The 23,504-nt window shown below is 47.9% G+C and overlaps 1 protein-coding gene across 7 annotated transcripts in view; it reads left to right on the plus strand.

Annotated features, from left to right (window-relative positions):
* Positions 1-23,504, plus strand: part of LOC147623521 (uncharacterized) — a 64,522-nt gene that overhangs the window by 6,479 nt on the left and 34,539 nt on the right. For 6 of the 7 annotated variants that reach the window (XM_086821708.1, XM_086821706.1, XM_086821703.1 and 3 more), the window contains 3 exons: positions 20,481-20,612; positions 21,118-21,265; positions 23,401-23,439. In XM_086821708.1, the coding sequence (XP_086677834.1) occupies positions 20,481-20,612; positions 21,118-21,265; positions 23,401-23,439 (319 nt within the window). The remainder of the gene's footprint in view (positions 1-20,480; positions 20,613-21,117; positions 21,266-23,400; positions 23,440-23,504) is intronic. The other variant, XM_086821705.1, reaches the window with a different exon arrangement.

The raw sequence follows: 23,504 nt of genomic DNA on the forward strand, positions 1-23,504 counted from the left end.
GTGCTTATCCTCGTGCTTTGATTTGCGATCTGGGCATTGCCGAAACATGTGGTCTTTGCTACCACAAGAAAAGCATTTTCCATCCTTGGTATATTGCTCTCTTTGCTCCGGGGTTAAGCCGAATTTGTTCTTTCTTGGGCCCTGTTCTTTAGATGTGTTATTTTCAGCTTTACCACCCTTGTAAGGCTCCCGGAAGTTCTTTTTAGGTGGCTGTCCACCCTTTTGCTGATTTGGGACAGCCTTGTCCTTTCCCTTGGAACCTCCTTGATCCTGCTTAATCTTGAGCACCAATTGCTCCGTAGCAAGAGCAGAAGCTGTGAGTTGTTGCAACGTATGTTTCGGGTGCAATTCAATGCCCGATCTATATGCTGGTTGTAGTCCAGAACGAAACTTCCTCTTTCTTTCGTCTTCAGTGATTTGCATGAAGGGAGTCACTTCCAGCAACACTTTCCAGAATTTGTTAACATACTGTTGCACGCTTTCATTGTCTCTTTGTTCCAGCCTGTCCCACTTTTGAGTGAGAGTTTGCTCCGCATTGGGTGGCAAGAACTGAGCATAAAATCTATCTTTGAATTCCTTCCAACTGGAGATGGGATCCTTGGTGATCTTTTCAGTGATCCACCAATGAGCAGCAGTCCCTTTCAAAAACATGCTAGCATGGCGCACCTTTGATTTTTCTGTGAAATCCTCATCGCTAAAAGCAATGTCGAACTGTGCCACAAATGCTAACACCTTAGAAGCATCATGTTCACCATGAAAAATATCAAATTTAGCAGATTTGTCACCTGCTTTGAATTCCTTGAGCTTTCTGGCATGAGGCTCATGGTCTTCTCTTTTTCTTTTCCCCTTATCCAACGGGGTAGCCCTATCTGCATGGGCTCCATGGGCTGTCATAGAAGTTTCATGGGGCACGGTGGCATGTGCTCCACGAACTCGAAACTCAGATGCATGTGACTTACCTGCATATGGCATTTTCTCTCCATGAGACAACTCAGAAGGCAAAATTTTTCTGGAAGTAGACTTGTCACCATGAGATACATGTCTTGCATGCATGTGACTTTCATGCCCTCCATGAGCACTGGCATACATATATCTGTCAGGCTTAGTGCCTTGGGGAGAAGATGCATGTCGAGAGGTGACTGTCACCTCTTCCTTTTGCATAAAAGATTTCAGCCTTTGAGACGCGGGATCTCCATGCTTCAAACGAGGTGGACTTCTGAATTTCAGCTCTCCGTCATCCCCCTCTTTGATATCACCTTTGCGAAGGAGATAGGCAAGTGCCAACTCCCTTGGTTTCTTGCCCACTTCACGAGCCATTGATTCAAAAGTTACATCTACCATAGCATCAGCCTTCCTGGCTTCAATAGCACTTTGCAGATGGGGATCTTCATGCAAAAACTTTAACTCTTGCTCTTGAGCCTGCAAAAGTTTTCTCATATGTTCCATTTCAGCCCTCATAGCATCGGGCTCTTGTTCAAGCATAACTGTCTTTCCTGGAGACAGTTGACCCTTGGATTCACTATCAATAACCCTTTCAAGGGGCCTGTGTCTACCTCGCAGGGCATCAGACCCACGAGAGGCACTAGATGGACCCCTCGAATTAGGCACTTCCAAAGGGTGTTTTAAGTTTGCTAAAAGCGGGATGTCCAGTACACAGGTTCGTTTTCCCACTAGGAAGAGGGAAACAACCGTGCTCTGATACCAATGAAACCGATCCTGTCAAGTGGGAAAGACTCCGTTGGACACCCACACGCTTAATAGCACAACTTTAAAACCACAAATTTGAAATGGACAACTTAATACAACTTGAAATTTAAATGAAATGAAATGGAAAGATGGACACCAGCACTGGGGCCGGAACGGGCCGACCCCCCCCTCAATATATGATATATTTATTGGGAGTATTTAATGAATACAATGCTCCATGGGTTCCAAGAACCAGATGATGTCCATGTACATATGAAAACAGTACCAAACAAATAGGCTCGAAGTCGAATTTCGATGTAGAAGCTCGAAGCAGAATGACCACTAATGTGGTCCAATCTCTACGGTCCCGTGCTTTCACTGGAGCGGAGAGCGCCTCACTGGTGTTCCGAGACCACGCACAAACAGGCGCTCTCGTACTAACGCCTGGCTCTCCCCATCTCAGCACCTTTGGACCGTGGTTCTCCAATAGAGCTTGGACAACCCGGCACCGAACGGGTGTTGGCCGTATAGGGAGTCGGGAATCCCTTACCAGATTTAAACACAAAATACTTTACTTAAATCTGAAATTCACTTACTTGTGGATAGCTGATAGAGAACCAATACTCGTGGTATGATGAAGCCACCCAGGAGATGCAAAATCCCCTTGTAGAACACCAGTGGAGAAGATGTAGCCACCCTTGTTGAAGAAACAGTTGCCTCGTGGTGAACCACCAAAACAAGTACCACCACAAAGGGCACAGCCACCTGCTGTGAGAGAAGAAGCATCCACTTGCAAGGGAGGAGAGGCCTGGCTGCAGCGTGGAGGAAAGAAGATGGTGTGGAGGTGCAGCCGTTTGTATCCTTCTGTTGATGGTAGCTACTGTGCAGAGGAGGAGAAGGAGAGGTTCCACAACCCTCTAGAGTGTATGCGCAGCCTGAGAAGGAGGAAGCGTGCACAACCTGCTTGTTATGGCCGCCTGCAGAGGAAAAGGCAGCCGCCCATTGGAAGGAGAAAACAACCGTCAGCTGGGAAGGACAGGTGCCTGCTGTGAATGAAGCGCAGCCTGTAGGGTACTGCTGGCTGGAAACAGGCGCACAGGGCTGCCTGTCTGGAAGCGCACAGCCACAGTCAGAGGTTCAGCTGTCTGGTTGCTTGCTGGTTGCTGCAGACAGTCGTCTAGTTGAGTCGCATAGTTGAGTATGCAGCAATTCAACAGCCGCCTTCGAAAACAGCCGCCTCCTAAAGCTTGCGAAGAGATGGTCGCCGGTTGTCTACGTAAGAAGGTGAAAGCCCTTTTTTTTATAAAATTAAAGTGGGGTTTAACTTTAGTTATTTCCACGCTTGCATGTGGGTGATTAGTGTGGGTAGGTGACCATGCCCACCCCCACACTCACTTAAAGTGGGGCTCCCCACCTTGGCCCCTAAGTGGGTGCCCACTTTTAAATAAATGTGAACACCTAACCTTATAAAATAAAAGGTTAGAATATGAAACATTAAAACAATATGTGCGACATACTTACCACCTGTTCACATGCACCAAAACTCGTCAAAATACAGAGCAGACTTCACGACTCACTGGCAGGCGTCCCCGCTCAGTAAGTAACACGTCAAGCAGGCAAACACACAAATACATGTCATGCGAAAACATTTTCAAACATGCAAATCATGTGTGCATGTGCAAATAGTAACATTGACATATCTCCCGTTCATGGAACAAGTACAAAATATCTGTCGGCACAAAACTGGCACGACATAAAACATAAAAACCTGGTCTTCCTATGGAGTGACAGTCCCATAGGTAAGACACAGTTCCAGGCACGAGTCTCCCTATGGTGTGACAGTCCCATAGGCAAAACACGGCACGAATACTGGCTCTTCCATGGCGTGACAGTCCCATGGGTCGAACACAGTCCAGGTCATACACGGGTGGCACTGGTCTGGCTCCCGTCCATACGACGCCATCCTGCTAACACACGGGTGGCACCAGTCTGGCTCCCGTCCATGTCAGCAAAATACTGGCCTCTTCACATGAGACACCTGTCTGGCCTCAAGTGAACGAGACACAAAATCTGGAGATGGACCAAATGGTCGGCCAATTGGTGTCATCGAGATTTTATTAACGTCTTCCAAAAGACCGAACTCGGCCTATGAGACAAATCGGTGTACCTGTATGGAGTATCCTCTGTCATCCCAACAAAATGAAAAAGTATTGAACTAAAAAGCTGAATCTGAGTGTGCAATAAGTACAATGAGTGGTGAAGGGGATGGAGCTCTACTACTAGGAGAATACAAAGCTATATGCATGGATATGCAACCTAGCTAGCTCTATCCTGTACCATACTGGGGGTATAAAATGGTATACATCAATGAAGGGGGTGTCCACAGCTCCCTGAAGAACATGCCTGGGTGTGCTCTGAAGCGAGCTAGTCGCTCATGACCCTCTCTATGAAACTGAGCTCTGATCTCTGTCATCTCTCTTTGGTATAGGCGTGGTGTGCGAAAGCCAGGTGTCCTCTGTCTCCTGCGGGCTCTGAGTGTCTCTGCTCTCTGGAGAGTAATTCCCTGCCGTGTAGGGGCTGGGAGTGGGATGGATCTCTGAAAAAATGTAGTAATCTGTGTCTGTCGTCCCCCCTCTGGAGCTATCTGAGCCTGTAATGATGTCTCTCTGTGGCGCTGTATGTCTAGAATGATTCTCCCCAGTATGCGCGGGTCTGCTGCCTCAAAGATCTGGCGTAGGGAATGTGGCTCTCTGAATAAAATGGGATATCTCTCTCTGATGGCTGTATATGCTCTGCATCTGCATACATAATGCTCCTCACTCTCCACCTCCTCTCTGCACAATCTGCATACCCTCTCCTCTCGGGGGATCCGTGCTGCTCTGCTAGTCTCAATCTCCAATCGGTGTGATGAGACTCTAAGCTGACCAATAGCCACTCAGGAGCCGTGTGGTAAAAAGCCCTCCATGTATCTAGGCCTCTCTATAAATCCATCATCAGTGATACTCATGAAGTGATCTCTGTAGTATAGCATCTTCGGTGGAAGAGGATGGATCCCTATCATACTGGAATAGTGGTAGATGATCTATGTCTAGTCCATGCTGTGAGAACCAATGTGTGACCTGTGCATACCATGATCCTTTGTCTCCTGCCTCAGCCATCTGTCTAGATGCCTCAAAAGCTCTGTATGACAATCTGTCCTGTGGCATCTCTCTGAATCTGTCTAGCAGGCATATAGTCTGAAATATGGCCTCTACCATCATAGGAGGCGCAGCAAACTCTGCTCGGATAATGTCATGAGGTACCGACGGTTTGTTGCGTATCATGCGTGCCATCATGAGGGCCTGTGGTCTCTCTATCTGTGTCCACCAATGGGTAGCAAGGCCTGGCGCCCATACCGCTGCTCCTCCATACATCAATGCCGGTGTGACTAATGTGTCAAATAGCCACCCCTTCGACTCGATGATCAGGATTTGATTGATATACTAAGTACATGCCTTCTTGTAGGTTTACAACCTTATCTTTTGACTAAAACAAATGTAATGAAGTAGGTTTGGGTGCACATGCACATGGGGAATGGGGCCTAGGCACTTGGGCTTAGGGACATTTACATGTGTACTTTTAGGGAGCCCCTATATAAGGCATAGGGCTCATGGACATTGTATCCTTTTTGATCATTATACTTTCATGAGTACTCTTACTCTTTGGAGCTCTAAGCTTCCATGGTGGACTTTTCCCTCTTGAGAAGCTATGTGTGTACTCCATTATGAGTAATAGGTGCTACTCCCTATGATGAGTGGGATATGTGTGTACTCCATGCTAATGAGTGGAATCCTTAGGTTTCCTTCATTGCATTGGAATCAGAGCCCTTGGCTTAGATCCTTGCTTAGGAAGGATTAGTGATAATCATTTTCAGATTACACCTAATCTAGTTTTCAGAATGCATTTTCTTGATCTTGATTAATGATAATCATTTTCGGATTACTGTTAACTCAGTTTTTTGAAATTTAATTTCTTAATCTTGATTAGTGTTAATCATTTTCGAAATTGATTTTTACACAGTTTTCATATTTGCTAATTTCTTGTTGACAAGATTAGCAATGAAATTTCTGTTAGTCATTTTTGAATTGCATTAAACACTGTTTTCAAAACCCTAATCCACTTTACTGATTGATTTCTTGATCTTCTTGATTTTGATTTTCTTGATTTTCGATTAGGGTTTATAGAGATTTTAGCAACCAATATTGAAGGATTTTCTTACATTATCTTGCTTAGAGAGCTTACAGTACTAATTATTAATCCATTAAGTCTCTATTTCTATCCTATTTTTTAAAATCTTGGAGTTCTTGGAGTAGATTTACAAGAAGTTTGGTTGCTGAAGCAGTTGTGCAGAAATTTCATTACAGTTTTCAAAGACTGGTGCAAACTATGCAAAGTATTCAGATTGCAGAGTTTATGCAGAGTACAGTTTGCTGTGTAGAAATCAAGATTGCTGTGCATAAATTTGATATAGTTTCAAGAAAGTGTGTAAAATCTTGGTGCAGATTTCAAGATTATGTGTAGTTGATACATATTTTCAAGGATTGGTGCAAATCTATAGTGCAAAACAGAGCAATTTACAAATTATGCAAAGTTTGTTGTGTTGAAATCAAATCTTGACACAGAAATAAAACAGTAAGTGATTCTTGATCAAATCTTTCTGATCTTGATACTTTCTTGCAAAGAAGCTAAACAGAGATTACAAATCTGTTGGAGTAGCACAATCTACACATATTAGTATAAATCTTGATGTATTAGAAATAAAGGAAGCAAGAAAAGTGTTGAGAAAATACTGTTTACAAGCACATACCTTGGTTTACAGCATCTTAACACATTGCCATCAAGAAGATATATAGCATGTTATTCTATTACAGATCTGAGCATCAATATTATGCAGAAAGCATGTTGATGACTAGTTGTAACATGCAGAAGCTTCGGAGAAGAATCGGTAACTTCAATACTCGGAATTCAGTACTCTTTTCGCGACGGAAATTAACGCACAACTGAAAAAAGATGTGCAGAAAATAGAGAGAGAGAGGGAGAGATGGAGAGGACACAGTATTGGGTCCCAATTACCCTCTGTAGGGCCCCCACCACGGATGGTGTATTTGCTTTATTAGAATGATGTGAATCTGAAAAGAAAATACAGAATTCTGGACCTTTCTTGGCTGAGAAAACTCTACCCTTGACCTGCGGTACTCCACCCCTTTGCTTAGCAATTCCCTTGGCTTTGTCTAGCCTCTTATGCTTGAGCTCTTGGTGGAGAATGAGATGAATGAATGGGATTGTGGCCATCTCTATTTATACTACTCAAGTATGAGCAGTCGGCCAGTTCTACTGCAGGTGGCCAGCATTTAATGCTCCCACGACTGGAAATTCAGCATAAAATGCTGAAATAAATCACATTAAATGTTGCGTTTTTCTTCCTAACAGGCTGAAAGTGATGCGCCTGTTTCTGATGGGCTGGACAAGGCTTTTGCAATCATCCTTAGGGCTGGGCAGCCTGTATGGGCTGCCCCATACTTGCCCTACAGCCCTGCAAAGGCTCTATACTCCTGGAATCTGCCTTTAGCTTGTCCTAGGGCTGTCCTACAGCCCCTCCATGGCTGGTGGGTTCAGCTTGGGCCTTCTTGGCCCTCATGGGGGTGATTTCCATAGTTACCGCGGAACGGGAACGTTCCGGGAACGTCGGATTCTAGAACGGGAGCGGATCGGGAACGTCGCGGAACGCCACGTCATATGACATGTCAGCATATGACACAAAAAAATGTAACTTTTTGTATACGGATAGCCAAATATGCTTCATAATATTTGCTCCCCCAAGACATGAACATACATTTCTGCAAGCAAAAAAAAAAAAAAAAAAAAAATCGGAACATTTCGGGACGTTCAGGGAACGTGCCTTCGCCCGGAACGGCGTTCCGGCGTTACAGGAAGGCGGAACGACGTTCCGTGGTAACTATGGTGATTTCACACCATCCCCATGCCCACACAAAGACCCGGGGTAGCGCCCCTTGCTCTAAACACTAACTCCTCAGTGATCTGGCATCTAGTACCATACCAGATACACAGAGGCACTGACATCATTCCAGAGGGAGACTCACAGCACGGACTCGCACTGTTTCACGTGCAGGACAGTGCACTCCTGACCTTAGACTCCTGTGTAGGACAATGCACACTTGACCTCGTACAACTGAGATGGATCCCTGGTTGACTCATCCCGGACTGGGCTCACATGGGACCAGTTCACCATCCCAGGTCCTGCACCTTCTGTACAGAAATGTCTACGTGGCATCCAAGTGCGGGATGCACGTGACATCCCCTTCTGCTTAACTTGACGGAAGCTGCATAGCCTCCAAATAATCCGTCAATAACGCCGGAAAGTCTTCGCAAAACTCTTTGTCGAGCCATACCGCTTCTGTCAGAATACACAGCGGAGATGATAACCAGATCTGGGAACACAAGAGCAAAAAACGCATGCAGAAAAACAGCACAAGAGAGAGAGAGATGTAGGCGTGTAACTCTACTCTGATATACACAAGAATATCCCGAATATGATACAATGAGTGGTATGGGGGTGGGGGCCTATTTATATGCCCCCACATGTGCAGTCAGCCTGCTGAAAAAGGCTCCACGACCGCATCTACAGTCGGCCAGCAGCATGCAGCCAGTCGGCCAGCTCTGAGGGTCCACGACTGCATCAAGTACAGTTGGCCAGCTCCAGTACACACATCTGATGTAGTCGGCCAGCAAATGGATCCTCCTGCCAACTCAGGGCTGTCTCCCAAGCCACAGAAAAATGGGAAAAATAGGGGAAAAATGCGGGGAGTGAGGAAAAATGATAAAACACCTGATAAGGGTGGGCACACCCACAACAAAGGCCCTGGTGTATAAATCTAGACAGGAGATGACTTCTAACACCCCCTCTCAGCTCTTGGTTGTGAAACCAACCACTGGGAGCTGGGGTGCCGCCTAAGCAAATCCTGAGAGAGCGACTTCGTGAAGAGGTCCACCGACTGTCCTCCGTCGAACAGAACTCTAGCAAGATGTCATCAGCAACGATCTGTTCATGAACAAAGTGCCTTTGGATGACCATGGGTTCCTCCAGTGGAAGCCCAAACCTGCCATGCAACCTCTGCATCCTCACCACCTCATAAGCAGCATCACAAACAGCCCGGTACTCTGCCTCTGTGCTCGACAAGGCAAAAGATGACTGCTTCTTACTGCTCCATAAAACTGCTCCTGGGCCTGAAGTAGATCTCCACGTGTCCGGATCTCCTTCCCAACCATCCGTGGAGTCGGACTCCATCCAACAATCCCCCTCCTGTGTACAAGAGTCCATGATCTTTCGCATGTCGCAGAAACCACAGGAAACGCAATCCTGCCTCCCAAAGAGTCATCCACAACCATGAGCTCAACAGCCTCATCAGGAAGCTCCCGTCCAATCTGGTGTCCATCAACCAGATCAATGAACCATACAGCTTCTGAGTAAAAGAGGCATCACACTGCTCACAAGGATCAACACCTGTTACGGTGCACACACAAGTCCTGGAAACCTGATGAAACCTGTCAACCACCCCCTCTGAATCCGGAACCACAAAGCCTGGAGAAACCACCTCCTTCTGCAAGTAAGCACCTGCCACCTGCCTGGCTGTCCGAAAGGTCCCCGTGGAAAGAACATCCTCAGCTACTGGAGGTTCTTTGTCCCGAATACCACGAGACATCAGAGCATAAGTGACCTGTTCAGCTTCCTCTGACTGACGAACACAAGAACTACCAACATCAGTACTGGAAAGTTCCTGCCAACTGCTGCCATCTACTGGCAAGCTATCCATCATCTGGTCCCGGAAAGCCTGCACCTGCAGCGTATCCACACTTAAGTGGCCATTACTAGACTGCCACTCATCACAAACCTGAGGACCTGGGAGAGAAAGAAAGAAAGAAAGAAAGATTTTATTAACGTCTTCCAAAAGACCGAACTCGGCCTATGAGACAAATCGGAGGACCTGTATGGGGTATCCTCTGTCATCCCAACAAAATGAAAAAGTACTGAATAAAAAAGCTGAATCTGGGTGTGCAGGGGATGGAGCTCTATTACTAGGAGAATGCAAAGCTATATGCATGGAGTATACAATCATGATATGCAACCTAGCTAGCTCCATCCTGTACCATACTGGGGGTATAAAATGGTATACATCAGTGAAGGGGGTGTCCACAGCTCCCTGAAGAACATGCCTGGGTGTGCTCTGAAGCGAGCCAGTCGCTCCGCACCCTCTCTGTGAAACTGAGCTCTGATCTCTGTCATCTCTCTCTGGTATAGGCGTGGTGTCCGAAAGCCAGGTGTCCTCTGTCTCCTGCGGGCTCTAAGTGTCTCTGCTCTCTGGAGAGTAATTCCCTGCCGTGTAGGGGCTGGGAGGGGTATGGATCTCTGAAAAAATGTAGTAATCTGTGTCTGTCGCCCCCCCTCTGGAGCTGTCTGAGCCTGTAATAATGTCTCTCTGTGGCGCTGTATGTCTAGAATGTATCTCCCCAGTATGCGCTGGTCTGCTGTCTCAAAGATCTGGCGTAGGGAATGTGGCTCTCTGAATAAAATGGGATATCTCTCTCTGATGGCTGTATATGCTCTGCATCTGCATACATAATGCTCCTCACTCTCCACCTCTTCTCTGCACAATCTGCATACCCTCTCCTCTCGGGGGATCCGTGCTGCTCTGCCAGTCTCAATCTCCAATCGGTGTGATGAAACTCTGAGCTGACCAATAGCCACTCGGGAGCCGTGTGGTAAAAAGCCCTCCATGTATCTAGGCCTCTCTATAAATCCATCATCAGTGATACTCATGAAGTGATCTCTGTAGTATAGCATCTTCGGTGGAAGAGGCTGTGTAGGCGATATCCATGTCTCTCGTGTATAGAGCTGCCATAGATCCTGTCTCAATACTCTGTTCCTCTCACTATGAGAGAGACGGATATGTGGTGCATCCCTGTCATACTGGAATGGTGGTAGATGATCCATGTCTAGGCCATGCTGTGAGAACCAATGTGTGACCTGTGCATACCATGATCCTCTGTCTCCTGCCTCAGCCAACTGTCTAGATGCCTGAAAAGCTCTGTATGATAATCTGTCCTGTGGCATCTCTCTGAATCTGTCTAGCAAGCATATAGTCTGAAATATGGCCTCTACCATCATAGGAGGCGCAGCAAACTCTGCTCGGATAATGTCATGAGGTACTGACGGTTTGCTGCGTATCATGCGTGCCATCATGAGGGCCTGTGGTCTCTCTATCTGTGTCCACCAATGAGTAGCAAGGCCTGGCGCCCATACTGCTGCTCCATACATCAATGCCGGTGTGACTAATGTGTCAAATAGCCACCCCTTCGTCCGGGGCTCCTGAAAATGCGCCTGGTGGCACTGTCTCTCTAGCATAGCCAATGCTGCATATCCCCGTGTCAATCTAGCTCTGGCTGCTGAACCCATGGTAAAGCGTGTGGCTGCTGCAGAGAAGGTAACCCCTAGGTACACGTATGATGTCACCACCTCCACCTGGCATCCTGCGAGAGTGAATGTCAGCTGACTCCTGCCCTGTCTCGATGTATGAAAGACCATAACCTTGGTTTTCCCAAGGTTCACAGTAAGACCCCTCTGTGTGCAGAAATCATGGAGTGCATGTAGATGCTGCTGGAGACCACCTGGGGACTCAGACACCAATACAATATCATCAGCATAGAGCATAATATGTACTGAGGTACCTGCTAAATCAACTCCATCTCCGCCTCCCCGTGTAATGAAGTCAGCCACCTCATCAATGTATAACCCAAATAGCGTGGGGGAAAGTGGGCATCCTTGCTTCACACCAATGGTGCTAGCAATAGTCTCGGACATACCTCCTGGACATCTGACTCGCCCAAAAACCTGCTCATATAATGCATAGATGCCCCATGTCATATCTGCTGGTATGCCAAGAGACTGTAGGCGCTGAAAGAGCCTCTCTCGTGGTACTGTGTCAAATGCCTTGCGGAAATCCACAAAGCAGCAATAGAGCTTTCTCTTCCTCACTCTGGCCTGATCAATCATACATGTCAAAGTGAATACATGGTCAGTGGTAGAGAAAGCTCTCCTGAAGCCTGCCTGCCCTGATGAGCGTAAACCTGCTCGCTCAGCATATAAGCTAAGCTCCTGCTCCAGCACTGCACCATAGAGTTTGGCTAGCACGTGGCCAACCATAACCGTCCTGTAGTTGCTCGGATCGAGCATATCCCCTGTTTTGTGAATCGGCACAATGGTGTGCATCGTCCACTCCGCAGGCAAACCCTCTGCTAGTGCCCTGTTAAACAGGTGTGCAAGAAAAGGAGCTAAAGAATCTACTGCATATATGAGATGCTCACCCTGCAGGCCCATATGGTCGGCGGCCCGTCCATGCTGTAGGCGGCGGATAGCTTCCTGTACCATCGAGTGGGTAAAGAAGCTAGCTGTGGTAGGTCGAGGCTCCTGTGGCTGAGGTATAGGTGGCTGCTGTGGGACATGGTATAGACCCTCTGCATATGTGTGCCATGTCTGTGGGTCTGCAATAGGTGTCGGGGTCCGGGGCTCTCTGAAGTGCCGCCATGAGACAGGGCTATCTCTACTCATGAAGAAATGAAAGATCTCTAGCTCCTGTATCTCTGCAAAGGCCCGCCTTTTGCGGCGAGTAAGTCTCCTCATCTCTCTCCTCGACTCCTGCTCTGTGATGGCTCCCAAGGCTCTCTGTATGCGGAGTCGTGAGTATAGGGCTCTGCACTCGTCATCATACCATCTGTTCTGGGGCATAGTCCCAGGTCTCGCAGGCTCTCCTGAGTGTACACGATGTGGGAAGCTCTGTAATGCAGCCGTGTGTAGGAGTGATGCGAGCTGGGCTGTAATGGTATCCATAGATGCCAGGGGATCCATGAGTAGGAGCCCATCCTCTACTCTGCCAGTGTATATGTCTGCCATGTCATGTGTGAAGTAGATGGTAGTGTGTGGCGTCGGTATATGGGGGGCTGGTGATACTGGTGATCCGGCTAGTGAAAATGCCAAGTATGTATGATCTGCCCCAATAGGACGAGGTGGAATGGAGAATGATGTGACAAGCTGTGATGCCTCCAAAGACCCCATAATGTAGTCTACCACCGTGCCTCCGGTCCGTGTATGACCCCCATGTGGGAAGCATGTCAGCCCTCCTGATCCCGGCCACTGTAGCATCCCGTTATAAATAACGAGACGATGCCTGGCTCCCAACTCTAGTAAGTGGTCCCCATAATGCCCTCTGTCTGGTCCAGTGTCCTCTGATGCCCGACTAGCCCCTATCTCCTCTGGATCCACAGGGTGGAGGATCTCCATGTCATCATAGTCATACACCTCACACTGTCTGCTCTGTGTGTGGGCATTGAAGTCGCCCGTAAGAAATACTTCCCCTAGTGTAGAATAATGCATAATCTCCTCTGACAGACAAGTGTATGGCGAGGCTCCTATCTCCTCCTCCTGTGGCATGTCCTCTGTAATGACGTAGGAGGATCCTGATGGAGAAAAGTAACATAGAGCTATGTATATAACCCTGTCCTGTGAGAGCTGTAAGCTGATCCACATGTATCTGGCCTCTGGATCCTGTGCTACCACTCTCAGTCTCCCCTGTAGCTCCCGTCTGAATAGGACTGCTACTCCCCCCGACCCTCTCGAGGTACCCTGGCGTGTGGTCCTCCTGTATGCTGACTCCCACTGGAATCCCTCTACTCGAGGTAGCCCTCTCTCTGGGCTCTGATGTGTCTCTGTCAGAAGTATGATGTCTCTCCCCACCATAACATGCTCCAGTCGTCCAGGCTGCACCCATAGTGAACCATTACAGTTCCATACTGCTATGTGTATCTCTGTCAGTGGCCTGGTCTGTGTCTCATAGGCCCCAAACCGCTAATCCATGGGCCGGCCATCAATGATGACCCGACCATCTCGATAGAAGGCCTTCTTGCCTTCTCTCCTCGCGTGTAAGACTCGTGGCATGCAAGTTCTCCTATGCTCAAGTTGCATCCTCGTGAGATCATCATCCAAGAAAATAGGAGCTCCCTCTAAACCCCGTAGTATGACCCTCTTCCTCATGAAGGTGACCCTCTCCGTCTCTCCTGCAAACTGTAGGATGAGGGCTCGCTTGCGTGTTGAGTCTTTCCCGGCTCTCCATGCTTTGGTGAAGGGGAGAGGGTGCTCTTCCTTGTAGCCGAGCTTCATGCATAGAAGCTGTCCATCTTTCTCGGGAGTGGAGTCGGGTGTCTCGGCTATACCTGTGACTCGAATGTTGAGGCGGCGGGCATGCCTCATCTTCTCCTCCTCAATGGTGGTGTGGATGATTTGGTTTTCTTCCCTTTGAGTCTCCTCCCTCACTTCTTTACGGATGTTCTTCTTCACCACCTCGACCCATCCTGACTGCTTGGCTTCGAGCTTTCCCTCCATGTCCTTTGTGATCTCCTTGGAGATCTCTTCTTTGATGGCCGTGAGAGTGTTGTCATTGATCTCCCCTTCTTCCTTCTCAGCATTCTTGATGGCTACCATTTCCACTTTCAATGCACTCACCTCCTCCTTGAGTGCCGTGTTCTCTTGTTCGAGGTTCGTGACCCGTGCTTCGAGAGCTATGATGTGCTTGTGTAGTTTGTTTTCCACCTCATTGAGGTTGGAATCGGATGTCTTCTTGTTCTCCTTGATTAATGCCTTCATTGCCATCTCTAGGGCCTCGAGTTTCTCTTGGAGACTCGGGGCCATTCCTCCAAATCACTCTGCAGTCCTTCCCACAGGCAGGGAGGAGAGAGAGAGAGAGAGAGAGTTATGTTGCTGCCTTGGGGGCCTGAGCAAGGGTGGGTGGGGAAACGTTGGGGGGGCAGCGAGCAGCGAACTGGAAAAGGGGACCAGCGAACTGGGGGAAAAGTGGCGAACTGGAGGGGGCAGCGAACTGGCGAACTGGGGAAGGGGGCAGCGAGCAGCGAACTGGAAAAGGGGACCAGCGAACTGGGGGAAAAGTGGTGAACTGGAGGGGGCAGCGAACTGGCGAACTGGGGAAGGGGGAGGCGGGCAAAGTGGCGAACTGGGGAAGGGGGCAGCGAACTGGCGAACTGGGGAAGGGGGCAGCGACCAGCGAACTGGGGGAAAAGTGGCGAACTGGAGGGGGCAGCGAACTGGCGAACTGGGGAAGGGGGCAGCGAGCAGCGAACTGGAAAAGGGGACCAGCGAACTGGGGGAAAAGTGGCGAACTGGGGAAGGGGGAGGCGGGCAAAGTGGCGAACTGGGGAAGGGGGCAGCGAACTGGGGAAGGGGGCAGCGACCAGCGAACTGGGGGAAAAGTGGCGAACTGGAGGGGGCAGCGAACTGGCGAACTGGGGAAGGGGGCAGCGAGCAGCGAACTGGAAAAGGGGACCAGCGAACTGGGGGAAAAGTGGTGAACTGGAGGGGGCAGCGAACTGGCGAACTGGGGAAGGGGGAGGCGGGCAAAGTGGCGAACTGGGGAAGGGGGCAGCGAACTGGCGAAAGCTTGTAAACTCCATTCTCCACTCCGCCTTCCCAAACTACGTGGCCTGTTGCTTTGTCCCGGAGAGCAACAAAATGCTCATCAAACTCCACTCGTATGCCAGTCTTGCAAACCTGATGCACTGACAACAGATGAAAACCAAGTGCCGGAACATACAACACCTGGGAGGAATGCTTCCCCCCTCTGCCATCGGGAACTATCTCCATCCTGCCCTCACTGTGAACTGGGATAGTGGATGTATCCCCAGTAAGAATATGACCAGAAAGCCTGCAGAGATCCTGTAAACCGGAACGGGAAGGAGTCATGTGCCTGGAAGCACCACTATCGAGAATCCACTCCCGAGTATCCGTTGCGGAGAGTCCTCCAATCTCCTCCCTGCCTGAAGAAAATGAAACATCGGTGTCCACCTCCAGGTGCACAATAGCCGGAGTCTTCATGATTGCTACTGAGGAATCTTCACCCTTCTCGGTCTTCCGCTTGGGACACTGCCTCCAATAGTGGCCTTTCTCGCCACAATCATTACAGGTTCTCTCTGCCTTCAGTTTCTCGCGGTCAGCGTCGGACTTCTTCTCAAAAGACTTCTCCGATGAAGCCTTCCCTTTGCCCGAGTTACGGCCTTTCGACCGTTGGCCAGTTAAGGCCTCCGAACCTCCACCCTGAGGAGGGTTCGTGAATCGTTCCTCCTGGTCCAGGACCATGGGCACAAGCTCCTCCCACGTGATGGTGCTAAGCCTGCCACTGGTAATCAAAGACGAGTAAAATGCTGAGTACGAAGAGGGCAAATGTGACAGCAACGTGATGGCCATGTCCTCTGACGATATCTCCTTCCCAGCCTGAAGAACTTCCTGCTGAAGAGCCTGCAGCTTGTTAATATGCTCCCGCATCGTCGACGACTTTGCAGGGTTCATAACCCGCATCTGTACTTCCAAGGAAATCCTCTTCATGGGCGATACCCTGTTGTAAAGTGAGGCCAAATGCTGCCATATACCTCTGGCCAGCGTCATATGCTTTACATGATTGATTACCTATGGTGTGCAGTTGAGAAAGATACACGAACGGACCCTGGCGTTGACACGATCCCACATCTGTGTCTGAGCCTCCCGGTCCTTTCGGATCGACGGTAACTCCCCTTCCTCTACTTCCGGCCGTGGAACACCAACAACGACGAAATCGGCGAGGTCGTAAGACTCCAGAACAGATTCCATCATAACCTTCCATATGCCGTAGTTACCCCCGTCCAACTGACGGTCCATCGGGAACGTGGGGAGTGTCGGGATCTTCACATGTCTCTCGGCCATCTCAAACAGATCTGCCATTGCGGGGATGTACTCTGAAAAGGGTGGGTGGCTGGGAACAAAGAAGAACTAAAACCTGCAAGTGGCTGTCCAGCAAATCAGCCCGCCGTCCTCTTGCTTCTCCTCTTCCCGAACAGTCCAAAACAGTCCACCAATCAGCCACAAAACAGTCCCCCTCTTGCTCACACAAATCCCAAGAACTATCTAGAGCCTAGGGCTCTGATACCATGTCAGAATACGCAGCGGAGATGATGACCAGATCTGGGAACACGAGCAAAAAACGCATGCAGAAAAACAGCACAAGAGAGAGAGAGATGTAGGCGTGTAACTCTACTCTGATATACACAAGAAGATCCCGAATGACCGCATCTACAGTCGGCCAGTAGCATGCCTCTGAGGGTCCACGACTGTGTCAAGTACAGTCGGCCAGCTCCAGTACACACATCTGATGTAGTCGGCCAGCAAATGGATCCTCTTGCCAACTCAGGGCTGCCTCCCAAGCCACAGAAAAATGGGAAAAATAGCGGAAAAATGCGGGGAGTGAGGAAAAATGATAAAACACCTGATAAGGGCGGGCACACCCACAACAAAGGCCCTGGTGTATAAATCTAGACAGGAGGTGACTTCTAACAGCTTCATGGGTTTCTCGGTCGTGAAACTTCGTGAGGAACTGTCATAGTCTTCGGCCTGAGCCATGCTTGAAACGGTGCAGAAGGATCTGTTCTGGAACCGTAACTTCTGCTTCATCAACAATGTCTGGTTTCGCTTCGTCTTTGACCTCTGAAGGGATTGGACCTGCATATGGCATTAACCAACTGACATGAAATACATCGTGCATAGTCCAACTCGGAGGTAGCTTTAATTGCATAGACACCTCATTAATCTTTTTCCTGATGGGAAAAGGTCCGAAGCTCCTGAAAGACAACTTTGGGCATCATTTGTCCACCTGTTCAATCTTTGCTTAATAATCCGAAGATACACCCAATCCCCTTCCGAAAACTTCATATCCCTTCGGTCTTTATTGGCGTGTTGAGTGTAGGCCTCCTGCGCTTTAGCCAATCTGTCTTTTACTGATTCTAAAATCTCCTGGTAAGACTTCGTTACTTTGTTCGCTTCAGGTACTGAAGACGAGGTCCTGGTCAACGATGACTGGAAAGGTCTCCCAAATGCTGCCTCATATGGAGTCCTGCCAATAGCTGAAGAAAAAGAATCATTCAAAACAGCTTGAACCAAAGGCAACTTACCTTGCTGATCGTGGACATAACACTTCAGCACATCAAAGGCCAACTGGTTGTATATCTCTGTCTGGCCGTCCGTCTGTGGGTGGAATGCACTGGAAAAATTCAACTTAGTACCAAAATTATCAAACAATGCCCTCCAAAAATGACCGGTAATCTTGGCATCTCGGTCTGATACTATGGTCCTAGGAATCCCGCCAATCGGGTACCAATGCCGAATGAACAACCGGGCAACATCCTCGGCGGTCACATTGGCCCTGCAAGGAATAGGGCACCTCACAAAGAGCCTGTCAAAAGTGCATAGCGGAAAGCGTGAGACATAGGCACAGAGAGAAAGAAAACAAATCTGCATAATGAAGAAGAAGCAATGATACAATCAGCCCTGTGCAAGGGGTGGTCCCCATAAGTGCGGGCATGATGAGCTACTCCCCTGAGGGAGGACCCGGGCCTGGAAGCCCCTGTCAAGGTGTCTGCAAATGAGTAAGAGCCTAGCCTTATATAGCCCCTACTGGAGCTGGCCAACTGGATCTAGAAAAAGACCCACGACTCGACAAAATAAACATGTGAGAAATGGGTGGCCAATCCTACAACCAAGGGCCTGAACACATAGGCTGTAGAAATGCCGAGCCAACAATATAATCCATATACCTCCGTGTGGGTACTGATTCTTTCCCAAAAACCATGGGTCTTCATGCAATAGAGCTGGTACAGCAAGTACAACTCTCCATTCAGCCGGTATAGTAGGTACAATGGCTGGTACAGCAAGTATAGAAGCTGGTACAGCCAGTACAAGGGCTGGTACAGCAGGTACAGTGGCTGGTACAGTAGGCACAGCAAGTACAGAAGCTGGTACAGCCGGTACAATGGGTGGTACAGCAAGTACAGAAGCTGGTACAGCCAGTACAAGGGCTGGTACAGCAGGCACAGCAAGTACAGAAGCTGGTACAGCCGGTACAATGGGTGGTACAGCAGGTACAGAAGTTGGTACAGCCAGTACAAGGGCTGGTACAGCAGGTACGGTGGCTGGTACAGCAAGTACAGAAGCTGGTACAGTTGGTACGATGGCTGGTATAGCAGGTACAGCAAGTACAAATGCTGGTGCAATAAGTACAATGGCTAGAAATCATAATAAATGATTAAATACCCTTGCCTTCAGTATTTCTTCGCGATGGAAGCCTCCAAAACAGTCCCCAACAGCCGGTATTCTTCATGGGCAGCCTTCAAGAGAGAGAGAAAGAGAGTAGCCATCATTAGGGCAGCCTATAACGGTGGTAGAGGCTAGTGTGCAGCAAGAGAGCCTCTATTAATGAAGAGAGAGGGCTCCAATTTATAGATTTGGGCCTCCCATGAGCTAAAATGGCAAGAGAAGGCTACAATGACAAATGGAGAGCCACACAATAGCTGAAGTGACAAGTGTGAGGCCACTTGTCTCACTTTGATCCACTTTCTAACAAGTGTCAGGCCACTTGTCTCACTTTGGTCCACCTCCTTGCCACATGTCCCAATCTAAGAGATGGGTCCTTCCATAAACTTTATCTCTCGAGCTTCGTGTTCTTTATCTTCCTTCACACTCCTGGATCACATCGTGTTGCTGTAATGACTTTACTATGGAGTCCATGTCTCTAGACTCCACTTCATGGAACAAACCCTAATGTCATAACCTAAGCTTCCTACAACAATTAATGCACATGTGGTTGCAGGCTGCCTGGGGTGACCCATTGATTTGATGCCAGTAACGTGTGGGGAAGCGTGACTCGATCAATACTAGTGAAACCTTGTTTAGATGGCAATTAATGCTAATCACATAATGCTGCAGCTACACAAATAAACTAAACGCTAACATAATATACTATAGAGATTGCAAAACATGAATATGTACAATGCCGAACTGGGATCTGGATTCATATCCCGACTCCTATCATGTTAGCGTTAAGCTACATCCATGAACAAAAGGTTTTTGCCGTTCCAAGATTTATGCATTACTGAGATCTGCACATTAGGGCTGCCTTCTTGCTGATCTAGGCACTTCCACTTCTGCACATGGATTTGATCTAGCAGGTATGGCACTGAATGTCTTCCTTTGGCCCCCAGTCGCCTATTCGTAGGTTCCTTTATTGCTGGTTGGTTGATGTGGGGCTGGTCGGTTGGTTGTCTTGCTGGTCAGCCAGCACACAGCCCCATTAAGGCACTTGTTCAGCTGGCTCCCACATTGCAGGACTGGGATCTAGACTCAAGAGTCAAAACATGAACATGTACAATGCTCAACTGGGATCTAGATTCAAATCCCAACTCCTATCATGTTAATGTTTAAGCTACATCCATGTTTTTTTCTGTACCAAGGTTTGTGCATGGCTGAGATCTGCACATTAGGGCTGCCTTGTTGCTGATCTAGGTACTATCACTTCTGTACATGGATTTGACCTAGCAGATATGGCATGGAATGTCTTCCTTTTTTCCCCCGTCACCTATTCCTTCAGCGCTGGTCGGCTGATGTGGGACTGCACACAAGTGATCCACGCGACACTGAAGATGAATATATAAATCTTGTCAAATAGATTAACTCTAATTGATGTCTAGACTGTTATTTTGTGATTATGTGGAGGTACGAGTCTCATCCGTGCAGTTTGTGTTGCCATTGTCAAAATGAGTAATGATGATGAGGGAGAAACTTGCTAAAAATTAGTTGATCTTTTTTTATTTGTCAGAGGTTGGAGACCAACATATCGAGATGTACTTTTGTGCGTTCGTGTGAAGCTCAATGTCCATTGCTCAACAAAGCTTTCCACTGAAGATTTAGAAGCCGAAATCTTCTTACACCTACTGCAACAAAATACCAGGTGTCTTGTTTTATCTTACTTTGTACTTCTACTGCACTTTAAACCTTTGACAAGGTTGGTTTAAGGATGGTAATGTATGCAGCAGACACACACCCATCCACATGCATACATTCACATGCATGCGTTGATGGTTTGGTTGCCTTCGGGTTAAGCTTTCGCTAATGATGCTTTTTGGCATTAAATTATATTTGCATTGAAGTTGCTGTCTAAGCTCACACCATCCACAATAGCATGCTTAAATTGACCCTCCATGACCACATTGTCAGTAACCACCATAGCTGCCTGTTTATGTGACCCCCCATGGTGCCCAGTGACTCCCTTTTTTAGAGGATGGTTAGAGTCTAGGGGCAGACTAGTTTTTTTTTTTTTTTTTTGGGTAATTTTTAATGCTGTTTTTAACTGATCATTGCATCCTGCAATCTTGTGAAGAATTTTTCCTTTCTTTGATCAGTTTCGTGAACTCACTACCTATTGGTGTATCAATCTCATCTTTTTTCATGTGCAGGGGAAAGTTTAATTCTTCTTTGCAGTCTCCTTGGAAGCACCAAGTCGTAGGTAATGCAGAGAACATAGATCATACGACTCAATACTCAAAAAATTGGCATGTTGCCCTCAAGCTAGGAGGTGAAGAGATATTGAAGGTCCTTTTGCAGGTGAGGCTGCATGGTAAGGGTTTATGGGTTGTAAATAGTTTAATGTAGTGCATAGGGATGAAGAGATGTATCTCTCTTCATTTTTGGAATAAATCAAGATATCATTGAAAGTATTGACAACTTTCTATGATCTCGAAAAAAATGGTCCATCATATGGTTGAATGTAGCCAAAGCATTGGTTTACACAAAAGGAAGCATGATGAACTCATACAACCCAAAGGTTTTTCCAAAAAGCAGAGTTGTGGAGTTCTTGAGGTGCTATCCTAATTTGATGGAACCCGGTCTTCAAATCGATTTGGTTGAAAATGTTGATCCGTCCATGCTATCCAAGATGCCATCAATTCTTGGTATTTTTGATTGTGTCACCTTGTTAAGAGCTGTCATCCACACACGTAGTACGACATGTACCATCCTTCTTCTACAGGAGAAACGATACAGAGAACAACTTGGCCATATAAGACTCTTCTCCAAAAGCTGATTTAGTTGTGAGGTAATTTCATTACGTTGACTCATACTTATCCTGCATGGTGGTCAATTGGGAGGTGAACTTCCATGTATTATGATCACTCACATGATCCTGAGTTTATTAATTGATGATGCAATCTTGAGAATGTTGGGATTAACCTAGGGTACTGTGGCTGAACCTTCGTTTCCTTGCACATGCCTAAATGACCCTCAAACTTCTGTTATATAGGGCTGGTCAGCTGCTAGGGTTGGTTAGTTGGCCAATTGTGCTAACTCTACCAACTGTGGCCAACTGTGCACAGAGCTTGGCTGATCCATGGGCACCTTGCTGTCTAGTGTCACCCACCCTTCTTGGCCCCAAAGGTTGAGGATAGTGGGCTTGCATGACCGTCGATGGTTCATTGATGCTTCCCCAGCGAAGGTGGCAGACAATCTGACTTAGCGACATTGGGTATGGGAGAGCTGAGAGCTGCCCCCTGGCTTGTTTCCAGTGGGATCCAGGCGAGTGGTATTGGAGGGACCCAAGTGTCCACAACAACAGCCATGAGGGTGGCCAAAACATCTCAGCAGTAGCACCCGGGTAAGCCATGTGTGGGGGCAGGTGTCAGGCAGTTTGGGCAAGGCAGTCGCAGTGCAGCAAGTCAGGCAGGCAGTCAACCCCTTCGATAGTCGACCAAACCCCATGGGCCATACTTGAAGGTTGCCCCAACCCCCTCATGCATCAGCAAGTAGTCTGCACTCAAGCCTCTTCAGCAATCAAGTCCACAAAAAGAAGGGACATGTCATCAAGGACTGCTTCTAAAAGGAGGACGAGGAGGGCAACAACACAGGCCCAAGAAATTGTGCCCCATGTAATGAAGTGAAGAGTGCTGGGCTCTGATAACCTAATGAGTCTATGGGCAATCCCAAAGGCAATGTCTCTTGAGTCTCCACTGGGGTGTGGCACCAGCTGCACAGTGGTAGACGTCCAGCGATGGCCAACCACGTGCAGACAACAATGTGCAAGAAACCAAAGGAAAAAAGTAATCTTCTGAGGTCAGAAGCTGTCCCAAAGCCGGTGCCACTAATCTCTGAGAAAGTCAGTGGATAGACCCTGGGCCTTCCATTGGGCGCTGCTACCAGTGTACCTTCTAGCTCCTGTAAAAAAATGCCTCCCCCCCAGGCCAACCAATATTTTAAAATAGGGAATATCGGGAGCCTCTGGGCGGCTGCATAGGAGGACTTCCACTTCAGCAACGGAGTCTGTCAACGTCATTCAGAGGTATCTAATTCACATGCTCCAAGGTCTCTTGGAACATCTATATGGTGATTTTATGGCTATGTAGAAAAGGAGAGTAGATCTTTTGCACAATCGGTGGTTGGACTTTTCTTGTCCAGAGGCACAACAATAGTGCTGCACGCTGCCAGTGTGGCCGTTCCTTCTTTCATTGACATATGGCCTTCCTCTCAGAGTGGCCATCTCTCCTAAGTCTTTACCTCAACATAGGGTTCTTATCAGGCTGTTTCTATGGTGTATTATTTTTACCAGAAGGTTTTTTCATGTCTTCTTGTTTGTTTGTTTGTTTGTTTGTTTGCTTGTTTTTTTTTTTTTTTGGGGGGGGGGGGGGGGGGGGGGGGGGGGCGTAAGGAGACAAGCATGCTCTCAAAATCTTTTTTTTTCTGCTTTATAGGGAGGAAGCGTCTTCACAGTCTCTTTTTTCCAAAAGATGGTCAGATGCTACTGCAATCCTTATTATTGAATGCTTTATTGTCTTTCCCCTTGTCTTGGGTGCCG

This window comes from Cibotium barometz, chromosome 27 (assembly GCF_041138505.1).
Source record: "Cibotium barometz isolate CiBa-2024 chromosome 27, ASM4113850v1, whole genome shotgun sequence".
NCBI lineage: Eukaryota > Viridiplantae > Streptophyta > Polypodiopsida > Cyatheales > Cibotiaceae > Cibotium > Cibotium barometz.